The sequence below is a fragment of the Furipterus horrens genome, unplaced genomic scaffold (genome assembly GCF_987537825.1).
Source record: "Furipterus horrens unplaced genomic scaffold, mFurHor1.1.pri manual_scaffold_4, whole genome shotgun sequence".
Classification (NCBI taxonomy): Eukaryota; Metazoa; Chordata; class Mammalia; order Chiroptera; family Furipteridae; genus Furipterus; species Furipterus horrens.
In genome coordinates this window covers 175,175,397-175,188,581 of record NW_028327174.1, presented here as the reverse complement: position 1 = coordinate 175,188,581, position 13,185 = coordinate 175,175,397, and the positions used below count along the sequence as shown (strand labels likewise).

The 13,185-nt window shown below is 39.0% G+C and overlaps 1 protein-coding gene across 1 annotated transcript in view; it reads right to left on the bottom strand.

The window, feature by feature from the left end:
- Positions 1-10,170: 10,170 nt before the first annotated feature.
- Positions 10,171-13,185, bottom strand: part of DCAF10 (DDB1 and CUL4 associated factor 10) — a 41,378-nt gene continuing 38,363 nt past the window's right edge. Inside the window, exons 6-7 of the mRNA XM_090274442.1 lie at positions 11,329-11,474; positions 10,171-10,564 (exon numbers count right to left, since the gene is read on the bottom strand). Coding sequence (XP_090130568.1) covers positions 10,196-10,564; positions 11,329-11,474 — 515 coding nt within the window. The 3' untranslated portion in view covers positions 10,171-10,195. The remainder of the gene's footprint in view (positions 10,565-11,328; positions 11,475-13,185) is intronic.

Below are 13,185 nucleotides of genomic sequence, written 5' to 3'. Positions count from 1 at the left end.
TACCGTAGAAGGGCCTTGAAGATGGTAACTTGGCTTTACTTGTTTAGAGCAAACGCCTCGATCTTTAATCATCAGCAAAAATAAAACCAGTCATGATTAGTCAGCAGTTATTTGCTTCTGATACAAAGTGCACTACACAAAAAGGGAATGAATTTGGTTACAATGAGATGCCACCTTTTTGTTTCAGATGATGGAACTAATTTCTCTTTCAAGGGTCATGTATCTATAGTAATAGGTGGTTCCTGATATAGAGGTTCTTTCTTCTCTTGGGTAAAAAGAAGCTTCAAAACGTTCCTTAACCCCTCCTAGTTTTCTAGGAAAAGAACGATTTTAAAAAGAAATGTTCAGGGTTTCTTGGGCTCCCCACTCCTCACTCCCCACTAGGAAACAGCCATCGAGTTTCAAGAAGGATGTAATAGGAAAAAGTGGGTATGTATGGGAACCAAGTACAGTACTTCTCATTTGTAATTTGTGTCAAATATGAAGGTGAAAGTAAAGAATAAAGAAGCTAGATGAGGGCCTGAACTTGGAGGTGTAATATGTCTGAGCAAGCCAAGGCGAGGTCCAAAAGGATGAAGTATTTGCTGTTGTCATTTGGAGCTCTTCAAAGCAGGAACAGGACAGCATGCTGTTTTTGTGTCTGGGTGCAGTACCAAATATATCTGAGTTTATATAAACTCAAAAACTAGAGAAAAACAGACTTCTTAATAATTTCAATCTGTGTCTTTTATAGTTTCTTTCTTGTTTAGCAAATTGCTTTATATCTGCTCAGTACTATAAAGCCGCCCTTATTTAAAGACAAATCATCTTGAGTTATGAGTCTAGACTTGTGGAAATACAGAGCATTGGATGCCTGAAACAAGTTCCAAAGTCAAAGTTTAAAGCTCCCTTGATGCCTCAGTGACTCCCAGGCCACAGGTCTCAACTCCTGCTCTCTCCATGGTGTTTATGCTGCACCCTTCAACTCCCTGTGAATTACTGAGGGCAGGGACTGCCCTCTGATCTTTGTATCCACAGACTAGAGAGTCTCATATCTGTTCAATGAGTAAATCATGACCTGACTCCAGATGTTGTCTTTATCACTATTACTCTCCCTGTTTCAGAGACTCTTTGATTTTCTTAGGAATATGTCTTTTAAAAATCATCATGGGGAATGCATAATGTATGATTCCATTCATTTGAAGTTCAGGCAAATCTATGGGGGGAAAAAGCAGTAGTTGCCCCTGAAAGGCATGGGGAAGGGATTTAACTGGGAATGGACATCAGGGAACTTTCTGGGGTGATGGTAGTAATCTATATGTTGACACAGGTTTGAGGTATATATTTGCATAAACATAAGGGACATGCTGTTTATATTTGTGGGCTTCAATCATAGGGAAACTTCAACAAGATAAAAAACACTGATTTTCAGTTAATGAAACGTATTGCTGACGATTTTTAGAAGAATGGGTACAGATATCTGCAATTTATTCAAAATAAAAAATTAAGATGGGTTGTTGGCTGGAGTATTAATTAGATAAGTGAGAAAAAAAGCATAATAAAATGTTAATGATGTAATCTTGGTAAACAGATGTTCACTGTAAAATTTAACTTTGCCGTATGTTTGAACATATTCATAATAAAATGTTGAGAAAAAATGATTAGGGGGCTTATCACAATATTCGATGTTAGCAATATGTTGACTCAGTTTAGTTCCGTTAGTACGTTATTCTTAGACTGCCGTGCTGCCGTGAAGGCACAGGGTATCAATACTACAGAAATACTTGCTAGGGGGCAATACAAGCCTATGGCCCAGTAATTCTTTTTCCCAGGAATCAGTGATATGGCAGCCACCTCCTCCCTCTCCTCAGGCCCAGAATACCACTCACAGATTGTGACAGGGCTGGTGAGTAAAACAGAGCCTAATCAACTTATTTTTTATTCAGACTACCCCAGAGGTGAGGAGTCTTATCTACCCCTTGAAGGGACCAGGGTAGAGATCATGATTTTCCTGCCAATACACTGTAACTTTTAAATGCCAGGAAATCCTTGTCTTAATTATATATATTTATTAAGTACACACACAAAACTACTGTTTAGGTAATAACTGCTTAATAAATGCAATGTATTCAGAATAGATCTGATACTTTGTATTTAACTTTGAAAAAGTAATCCTTTCACAATGAAATTTGGATCCTTCATTTTACCCAAAGAATAACCTTTTATGGTGAAGGTTTGCAAGTTAATGTCAATGGAGCAGCCTAGTGTACCCATAATTTAAATGGCTTTCAATGGAAACAGCTATTTCCCCCAAAAAGCTTAAAAAATGTTTTGCGTTGTCTCTGCCCTGGTTAGTTTCTGTTGATCCTTTTGGGCAGCTGCAGCTCCTTCCAGCTCACAGCACGGGTGTGTCCCTCTGTAGCCTCACGCCTCCTTTTGAGTTAGAAGATGAGCCACACTGTACCAGCCAGTTTCTGAGAAGGGGAGACGAGTAACTTAAATACGTTGAATTAGGAAACTCTTAGCTCTCGCTGACCAACTGCCAACCCCGACAACGTACTGAATGGTGTAACGCCTGCTGTCCATGTACAATATCAGCCTACGAAGTTAAGGGCTTCTCTAAACTAGCTTCCTTTATCTACATAAAGATCCTTGGGATCTGTCATGCGTGAGAAATCTAAACTCTGGACTGCATTTTCAAAATCCGTAGTACTCAAACTGGCTTCCACACCTACAGCAGCAACAGGGAGCTGGTCAGAAATGTGAAGTGGGGCCCCCACCCCAGACCTACAAAACCAGGAACTCCGAGTGTGGACCCAGCCATCTGTGTTTTGATAAGCCCTCCAGGGGCCACACATGCTAGCGTCTGAGCACCACTTCAGGTCCTCTGCCAGGAGGGCCTGGAGGGAAACTCAGTGAACATAAATTTGTGTTGTTTTAACCACTAAGTTTGTGGTAATTTGTTACATCAGTAATAGGAAACTAATATAAATTGTTGACTCACTGGTATAATGTATGCCAAATAACTTTCCTTTTAAATTAAAAAATTATTTTAAAATCGCCCATAGTAAGTCAGTCATAGGAATCACTGAAATAATGATAATTAGTGCTGTGGTTAGTTAAATCAGCTTATATAAATGGTTAAGTTCACAAAATAATCAAAAGAGATTCACTCTGTTTTTCTCTTCAATGACTTACCAAAAAAAGTGAGTGTTCCAAACTTGTCATTTTTCTAGTGAATTATAATGGTATGGTAAAATGAACCACTAATCACACTGTTAAATAACACACACAAAAAGTCATTCTTGGGAACAATGAAAAAAACCAGCATGTTCTAATTTGTCTACATGAGAACCAATCACTGTATACAGCTTGACAAAGTAAAAATTTATCAACTATAGTTCCTATTTATATGAATACAATTTTCACTCAATAAAGAATTTATAAAGCTCTACAAAACATAATTCATGTCAAATAAACTTGTAAATGGCCGGAACATTAATGAACAGATGTGAATGGGTCAGATCTTAGTAAATGTGTTTTCAGTGTAAAATGCCAGTTCTGTTTTAGAACACTAGCCTTCACAAAGGAGACATGCATATGCCAGGGGAAGCATAAGGTGATTCCCTAGAAGGAATTGATTTTTTCATCTTATTTTTTTAAAGTTTTTTAAAAATCTCTGTACATGTTTTATAATGTACATATATGTATATATTTATATATATATATACATATCTATAATAAAAATTTGGAGTGTATTCTCTAATTTTTTCTGATAGTTACATGATTGAAAAAGTGTAGACTCTCACTAACAAGAACCATCAAACCACTGCCTCTGCCACAGCTTTATGCCTGATTCTGGTCTAAAGATGAACACCTAAGCAATTTAAACAAAAATTTCCAAACTACTGCTAAACACAAGTTTGCCGTCAACCTTTTAAATAGGTTAACCACACACAAAAAGTGTGTCAAGTGTTTCAAAGTAGTATTTATTTTTTAAAAGCACATTATGAGGTAGACTTATACCAAAATATTCAGTGCATGTATTAATAAAAGGTTTGTTAAAACCTTAAGACTTTATGTAGGTATGTATGTAGATAATAAATTCACCTACAACTGTACATTCATTCATTTGAAAAACTGAACAATTGAAAAGGTAAAAGCCAATTACATTTTTAGAACACTTCTAATTCTGAAATGAACATTTAATCTGTTAAAAAGTTTGTTGGGAGGGAGGTACTTCCATTTTAATTTTAGATTTTGTAGATTATTTTACTTTATGGATAGTTCTCACTGAATGTGAAAAGATGATATAATTCTTATTATTTTGTTTCCACTATGTCAAAATGGTCATATGTAAGCCAGGCCAGCTACATACCTTGAGCCCAGTGCAAAATAAAAATGTGGGTGCCTTGTTCAGAAATTGAAGAATTTCAAGACAGCATCAGCACAGTATTAAACCAAGCCTGGGACCCGTCTCAGTGCAGGACCCTCTATGACCACACAGGTCACACCCCCACGAAGCCAGGCCTGCATCCTAGTCTATTTCAGCTGCAGCTATTGAATACCAGGACCTCAGTGATCTTTGTCCCTTGAGTCCCTAGTACTGGACTAAGCACATAGTAGGAATTCAAACGTTTGTTGAGTGAAAAATTGAGTCTTAACTTGCAGTTTTCTGGATAATGAAAAGTGCTTAGTTTTTCTGACATACAGTCAGGAAAAACATTCCTCTGATGCACAGTGTGTGTTCATTGTAATAATAACTGATGGATTCTTTTAGTACTGAATGATCTGCACATCACATTCTGGCTTCATGGGAACTTGAGGCCACATATGGTGAAGGTCCATTTGATTCATTTAACAAACATTTATGGAGCAACTACTCTGTCAGATCCTGTACAGATCATTGAGGATACAAGAATAAATAAGATAGTCCCTGCCCTCAAGGAGCTTACAGTCTAGCATAAGAACTTACAGCACCTCAGAGCCCAGTGAGAAAACTTCCTGGTGTCTAGTATATTGTCTGGAACATTCCAAACTTCCTGAAAATGTGAATCTAGACTTGATCAGAAAGCACAATTGGGAAATGGAAGATGCAGCAAAATTTAAAAGAAAGGTCAAATATTCAATTTTTAATGTAAAAACCATGAAATCTAAATGAGAAAGACACTTAGGAAAGCTTAAAGTTCTATTTTAAATACTTTGGACCAGATTCAAATTTTAAAATTATTTTATTATCTCTGGGTGACATTTTCACTTAAAGTGACATTTATATACACATACATATAGGAGGTGTGTGTATGTGAGATGTGTTCCTTAGAGCTTTTGATAAAACCCATAAACCCGTATTTCTACCTCGCGTTCATTTAAAACTAAAGAGAGCTGAATGCAGGTAAATTTGGCCATTTCCTTTTGCTAATTTCCATTATCATTCGAATGGGAGAAATTCTTAGGAAGTACAACCTTATACTGCAATGAGACTAAACTGTATCTTTGTAACATGTGATAATTTAAGCATATATTTTAATGCTTGTTGACAAATTTTAACATCATCAAAAATACTTATAAGTCTATCTGAATTTGATTTTCATTGCCCCCCCCCCACATTGTTCTTTTTCTTAAAAGCATGAAAGCCCTCTGTGCAAGTACAGAGCCTCTGTGGTTGCTTTGCTATTCTTTGGTACACTGCTGTTTATTCCTCAATCTAGCAACATCCTCCTTAGTTTGTAGTATTTTACTTAGTCGCAACTGAAAAAAAACACTAGGCTAGGCTTTAACTGGAAACTTCTAGTATCCAGAAGGTTATTGTGAACCTGTCAGAACGGCGGTAAGCAACCAAAAGAGCTGCCTCAGAGACTGTGCACCAGAGCTTGTCCGGCTCTTTAGACACTAAGCAGGCTGGTTATCTCGTGACCAGCTTGTCACAGGTGAACGCACAACATTAGAAGGAAGTGGGAGGCGTAGTGATGGTGCGGAAGGAGGCAGAACAAACTGCTTAGCCGATATAAAACATTTTTAAATTAAAAAAAGAAACAGCAATTTGAGGCAAATGATGACATATATCTCAGGGCTGGGGGAATCACTTCATAATAATTGATATTAACTCATATTTAGCCCTTTACATTTTATAAATTTATATACATTAGAGCTCATTGAATATTTGTAATGATGAATGAATATAACTTTTCTTCATGAAAAAGTGAATTATACTGAGCATGCTATTGAAGAAGGCAGGGAGGTATACTAACATATCTGAAAGACTTACTTCAAAAATAATTACAAGTTTTAAATTTTGGCACTTAAAGAGATATACATTAGCTATCCAAAAATTCATGTATATGCTTTCCTTCATGACCGACACAGGGGATTACTTAGTGAAATTTCATAGCTCTCAGTGACTGCTGGTCATTACATGGGGATGATTGTCATCAGTAAGTTATCAGAACAGCTCTCTTGCTAAACACGAGCTTAATAGATACTTAGAGATCCAATACCATATATTCTGACTACCTGGGAAACACTAGGCTTCTAAAAGATTCTCAGAATATTTTTCCAATATTGCACTTTCCAGCAAACAAAACTTTAATACTAATGGAATAATGTGATCTTGATTCTAAGGCATAGGAACAGGGAACGTGTGATTTACCTTTTCCTTGCTTGTTTTTCTACAACTTCTGATATAGCTTCTTCTCAGGGATGTAACAAGGAGAAACAACAAAATATACATGTTCTTTGGGCTTCTGAGAAAAACGATTGCGCATATTTTCAAAAATTAAAATAGAGGTCTCCTCTGCTGGAGCCACTTCATTTTCACAACTGAAAATAAGGAATTACTATATATTTGATGTTTCTAAACTCATTCAACAGAGCATTGCCATAAATATATTGTTCTGCAGAAACTTTTTAAAAACACAATTACTCTATATTACCAATTATGAATACAAATAACTAAATAAAATTTAGAGTAAAAAACACCAGGTTAGATTTTATACTCTAAGTGAAAAGGAACCTTGAAATTGTAAGATGTGATGTCCTCCAAAAGTACACCTTTCCTGATGACTTTTAATTCCTTGATTAATATGCCTAATGACTTCATCATGACCATATAAAAGAGGACAAAGGTGGTTTTTTTGAGTTTGCTGGCTGTTAATTTTTAAATCTCATCTGTGTGGCTCTATTTTTATACAAGGCTATGTATCCTCTATTTTTCTTTATTTTATAGCTACGTATCCTGCTTGAGATTTTTTAGTTAGGAAAGGACTGTATGTATGCCCTGCAGTTTATGCCATTAATTCTAATGGAAATCGTCAATCTTGTTAATGTTCTTTCACATGATGCAGAGGGTAAGTCAGCTCTGTAATGAAGAACTTCCAGAGGACGCTAACCAAGTAAATTAGCAAGCCAGTTTACCGTCCTTTACAAACCAGAGGGCAGAATGGTGGGGTAGTAAGCACAGGCTTTGGACTAAAACAGACAGACGTGGGTTTGAATCCCAGTGATGACACCCAGCCCTGTGACTTAAAGCAAATCACTTAAACTTTCTGACCCTCCTTTTTCTCCAAAGTAAATTGGTGCTTAGGCCACCTACTTTGCAAGGTTTCTGTGAGGGTTAGTCGTAAAGTGTGTACATTATCTGACAGTGATAGGTGCCCTACAGTGGTTAAACAGTCATTGCAACATGCGTGCCCAGCGTCTGACACGGAACTCTGTCCAAAGGGGATGCAATTTATGGAACCGTCTTTTGATTATCAATACAATCATACTTAGTCACTTATTTTAAATGTTAACATTAAGTGTTTTTGCCTCCAAAATGTTTTTTAAATGTTTTTTTTTAAGTTTATGGCAAACCTGTGTTTGCACTGTACTATGTCATATTTTTTTTCTTTTTGATGACTAAAATAATAGCCAGATGTTAGGCCCTGGTGGGTAGCTCAGTTGGTTAGAGCATCGTCCCAATACTCCAAGGTTGTGGGTTTGATCCCAGGTCAGGGCACATACAAGGATCAACTAAGGAATGGATGAATGGGTGGAACAACAAATTGATGTTTCTCTCTCTCTAAATCAATCAATAAAAATTTTTAAAAAAATGATTCCCAAATTTTAAACATCCATGGTACATTGATCTAATTTAAAAATTTTGGTAGAGTCCTGACCAGCGTGGCTTAGGCAGTTGAGTGTCATTCTGTAGAGTGAAAGGTCTCCAGTTCGATTCCCAGTCAGGGCAGGTGCCTGTGCTGTGGGCCAGGTCCCTGGGTTGGGGGTGTGCGAGAGGCAACTGATCAATATTTCTTTCTCCTTCCCTTCCTCTCCCTCCAAAAATGAATAAGTAAAATCTTTAAAAAATTTTGTCCTAGAGCCAACATTGTTCCAAGTGAGATGTAACCTCTATCCATGTGTGTGAATGGCTGTGTGGTAGGCCCTACAAGAAAAATATCGTTTTTATTCATGTGTTTGGGTTACTTAAACATTTCTATAAGATTTAAAATACTTTTCTTCTTACGATTGGAATTCTCAGTATCTACTCCCATGTGTTCTTTTTTCAATCTATTGACCAGTTAAAGGGTATTCACAATAATACAACTTAAAGACAAAATAAAGTGTTCATAAGTCATTATTTTAACCGACAGCATAATACAGTAGAAATTACCCTGAGCAAGGAATTAGGAGACTTGAATTCGAGTCCTAGCTCTGCCACTAATTTTTCAGGATGACCTTAGGCAAGTCACATAACTTCTCTCATTCCTTAAATAATGAGATGATTCCATTTTATATTACTTTCCACCTCTAAAATTGCTTTCATTTACTTATTATTTAAAATAATAATAATCAAAACACCTTCTGGGAGTTGTGTTAAGCACCTGATGGATACAAAAGTATTAACTGATGTTTAAGGTAGTGTTTTACAAACCGATCCAGGGGCCATCTCAATAAAGATTACTTGGTGTTCCTGTTAAAAATACATTCCTGTCCTCTCCTTGGCAGAATCAAAATCTCCGAAGGTGAGGGTGTTTTCCGTATTTTCACAGGCTCCTCAATGATTATAGTGTACCTTGTTGTCTGAGAATCACTGGCCTAAGAAAATGTGAACTAAGAGGGAAAAAGCCAGCATGTGACTTAAATTACTCCAGCCTCTGGCAAACTCCCTCTCAACACCTTAGCGCTCCACGTGGAGGCGCCTGGAGGGAAGCTGCTCACTTCAGCAGAGCAGTCGGCGTTGACGCTTTTTACACAGTTATGCCAACAGCTTGGAGGGGACTGCAGTTCTCCTCTCACTGATGCTCGTGGAAGAAAGATGTGGAAAACACACTCCTTCCTCTCAACGCCCCCTCCGCCCCAATCCTATACCATGTCATCCTGTGTGATTCAAATAATCTGACAGGGAAAACAAAATCTGAGCCACACTGTTCTCATCACTCTGGTCAGATGGTGTACTAATCCAATAAATATATTCTCTGCTATGCAAAGGAAATAACCAAAGCTCATTCCTTTGCTCCTCTCCTCCCTAATGCTGTTGACAGGAACAAAATACCAAGTAAGGACACATGCTAGAGATTTTAAAATTCATACAAGTAAATTACAAAGAGAGGTGGTAATGTTTCTTCTAGAATTTCACAAGAACCTCACAAGGTGAAAAAATATGTATAATTTTAACAGGAAGCTTAAAAGACATTTTGTTGCAAGACTAACAGTTATGAGAATAATGCCATTATCTCTGCTCATCCTAGAGAAACATACCAGCAACTTTAAAAGGCCAAGGATACTGATAAATGAAGATGAAATTTCTTTTTCAACAGCCAGTACGCCAACGTCGAACTTTGGGGTTTTCTTCTAGTGTCACAGGTTTCTCCTAACACAACCAGAACTCCTGTCAAATGTTCACAAAATTCACACCAAAATCAAAAAACAAAAAAGGAAAAAGAAAGAAACTTGACAAGAGCTACCATGCAAAAGAGCCAGGAGACCTGGAGCTCAGTGGCACAGGTCAGCAGGAGCTGAGGAATGCTGCAGAGGGTGGTGCCGCACGGAGTCGAACTTGGCGAGGCCCCTAATCTGCTGGATGGCCAAGCGCTCAGGTCACAGGTGTGTTCATGGACCCAGAAGAATCAGGATCTTGACCCAAATTTTTAAGATCATCTAAAAAGAATATACTTCACCTAAATTGAAGTAATTTATATGTCAAACACCAGAAGAGTTGCTTATTTGATGTAATTTGTGCCTAAAACTTTGGCTGATACAAAGAAACCCGGCCACTAAGGCACCCTGAGGCAATCTGACAATGTGTTGGAGAGAACTTCGTTGTCAGTACCACATCGTTGTGAGAGTACAGAGAACGGATCACCCGCAGGGGACTGGCTTCTTTGGGCAAACAGTCAATAAGTTCACTGCACTGTTTGTCAAATCCCAACAAGCGAATCCCATAGCCATGTGGGGAAGAAACCATTCGCCCATCGGGGCTGAAGCAAAGCTCTTTGATGTAACCCCTGCCTACATTGGCTTCTTCAATGTAATGAGTCAGTCGTAGAGAGCAGCGAGGTGAGACAGGTCGCACGGGAGCTCCTTCTTGGAATTCATACACACAAGTCCACTAGGAGAGAGAAGAAAGACAAACCAGAGTTACAGAGCCCCAAACAGCGCTACAGATATTTCTGTCTTAAAAAACCTCAACAGAATGCCAAAGGCACAGAATTGTTTCAAGAAATCATTTAGATGAACACTACCCATCTTCCAATCGACTTGTAGCCCTCATATCTTCTCATCTTCCTAAGCTAGGATTATTCTGTACTATGATGCTTTAAAGCCTTTTATTCACAGAGGTCACTGTGACTTCTGTAATAATGACTCCTTTTTCTGAGAGTAACAACAATCTTGATATTTAAAAAATTCTAGGGTTAAGACATTCAAGCCCTAGAATACCTCTCCTACACACTTCAAGGGCTCTTCTTTTTTCAGAAGCTAGTGAGCTTCTTGGAGGACTCCTGCTTTTCAGAGTGGTGAACATCCTAAGGTCATAGAAGACCTTTTTCCCTAGTCTCGGTTTAGTTCCTTCCTTTCCCAAAGTCTCCCTCAGTTTTTAAAAAGAGAACATTTTACTCAACTGGCTTAGCAAAACCTCACATTTAGCCAGCCTAACTGAAACATCTCAGTCCTGTGTTTACTGAATAAAGGTTTTCTTACAGTGAGATGAACGGGAAAAGAATTAAAAAGCTGGGCACAAGCGGAACTGATCACTGCTTTAAAATACTTCCCAGCTTGCCACACCCAGGCCAGAGAGGAGGAAGAAGGGGTTTCAAGCACACATGACGATTTGTTCCATCAGCCCTGTTGAAGGTGGAGCGCTGCTGCCTGTACCTCCTGGTCATCGGTGTTGCTCGAGCACCGAAGAAGAGTGGCCCAGCCTTTCGGGTGCAGCTGTAAGGATGTGATGCAGTTTCCACGGTCTCTCTCACCAGGAACTTCAGGGGTTAAGACTTCAAGGCTATTTCGTGGTAAAACTCCTGAGATACAAGAAAATTAGAATGTGGGATTTGTATTATGAAGGTGAAGGCATGAGACAGCACAGGAAGGACTCTGAGACTGCGCTGCTGTTGCTGGCCAGTGTCCAGCGTCCTCGTTGCCAGGAAACGCCTTTTAGCACTTAGGTAGGATGGACAGAAAACAAGGCAGGGAGGAGGGGGAGACATGCTCACCCACTAACTCAGCAGTCCCTAGCCTGGTCAGATAATACTGCCAGGTGCTCCAGCATCACGAGAAACCCCATGCTAACACGGAGGAGGGCAGTCCTTGAAATTCTATGTATTGTTTCCACTATCCGGGAAAGAGAGCCTTTGAAACTGTATGGGAGGGGGTCCACAGAGCCCAAAGAAGCCCATAAAACAATTTTGGTTAATTGCCTACCTATGGTCACTACCTGTTTTATAAGGGTGTCCCTAATGCTCACAAAAAGAGCCCATAAATAACTTTGGGTAACTGCCCCAACTTTAATTAACTGCCTTCTATCACGTATCCGTTTTACAACAAGATGAACAAATGTGTTCTGAAGCAAGATAAGGGTTCAGGCTAACAGACCCCCACACATACCTATGTTTGTGAGTCATGTCCCCACCCCCAGGAAAGCTGGCACCACCTTTACCTGTCAATCAATGTGTAACCTATTCACCCCCATCCCACCAACTATATAAGTCCTCAAAACAAAGGACCTGATGCTCTTGCCACTTGCCATCCCTGATCTTGCCACCCTTACCATGCCCTGAACCTAGCATTTCACCCCCACCTCGGCAAGGCCCGCTCTCTTCCACAAGGACATAGCACTAATAAACCCTGCCTACATGCTAGCAGACTTGCTGATCTGTAATTCCTTACGACATCAGCAAGAAGAACCAGGTTTCTGCCATTAACAAAAGGATTAAGGCAGCTTATCAAAGCTTTGATTTCTTGGGGTGGTGGACACAATACGATATGCAGATGTATGCAGATCATGTATTATAGAGTTGTATACTTGAAACCTGTATAATTTTATTAATCAATGTCACCCCAATAAATTCAATAAATGTTTTTAAAAAGTTTTAAATAAAAAATAAATTTAAAAAGATTGGTTTCTGTCAGCCAGCCCCCACGCCTTCATTCCTTCCTTTGTCTGCCTTGTGCTACCAGATGTAAAAAAAAAAAAAAAAAAAACGAAAAACCAGGGTGCCCCCAGTATGTGGAGTGTGTCTTTGGGGTAAGGTTATGGGGAAATGGTATGGCTAGAACTAAAGAACCCAAGTTCATATAGCAGGAATCACCAAAGACCTAAGGCTAAGGCATTAAAACGAGCTTGGGGTCCTTTTGATTTGGATTATATCTCAGAAATCTCTTCATTTCAGTAAAACCACAGTTATATGACATGAAAGGAATGTGGAAAAGTAAAAGATAACAATTCTCATCTCAGAGGACCTGGTGCCCTCTAGGGCAGAGAAGGAAACCCCTGGAAGTCATGAAGACTGCTGTTATGTAAATAAAAGCCTATTATGTATACAAGGATTGGGGCTTATGACCGCCAAGGACAGTACTATATACAACAAACAGATGTAATTTCGGAGGTGAGGGAGGACACTTCACATGTCAAAACGAGGGGTGGGAGACACTGCCAATCGCACATATTCCTGGTGCTCCGGTGTGGCCCCACGGAGAGGGACTGTGCAGTGAGGCCCAGCTACCCCTGGAAGT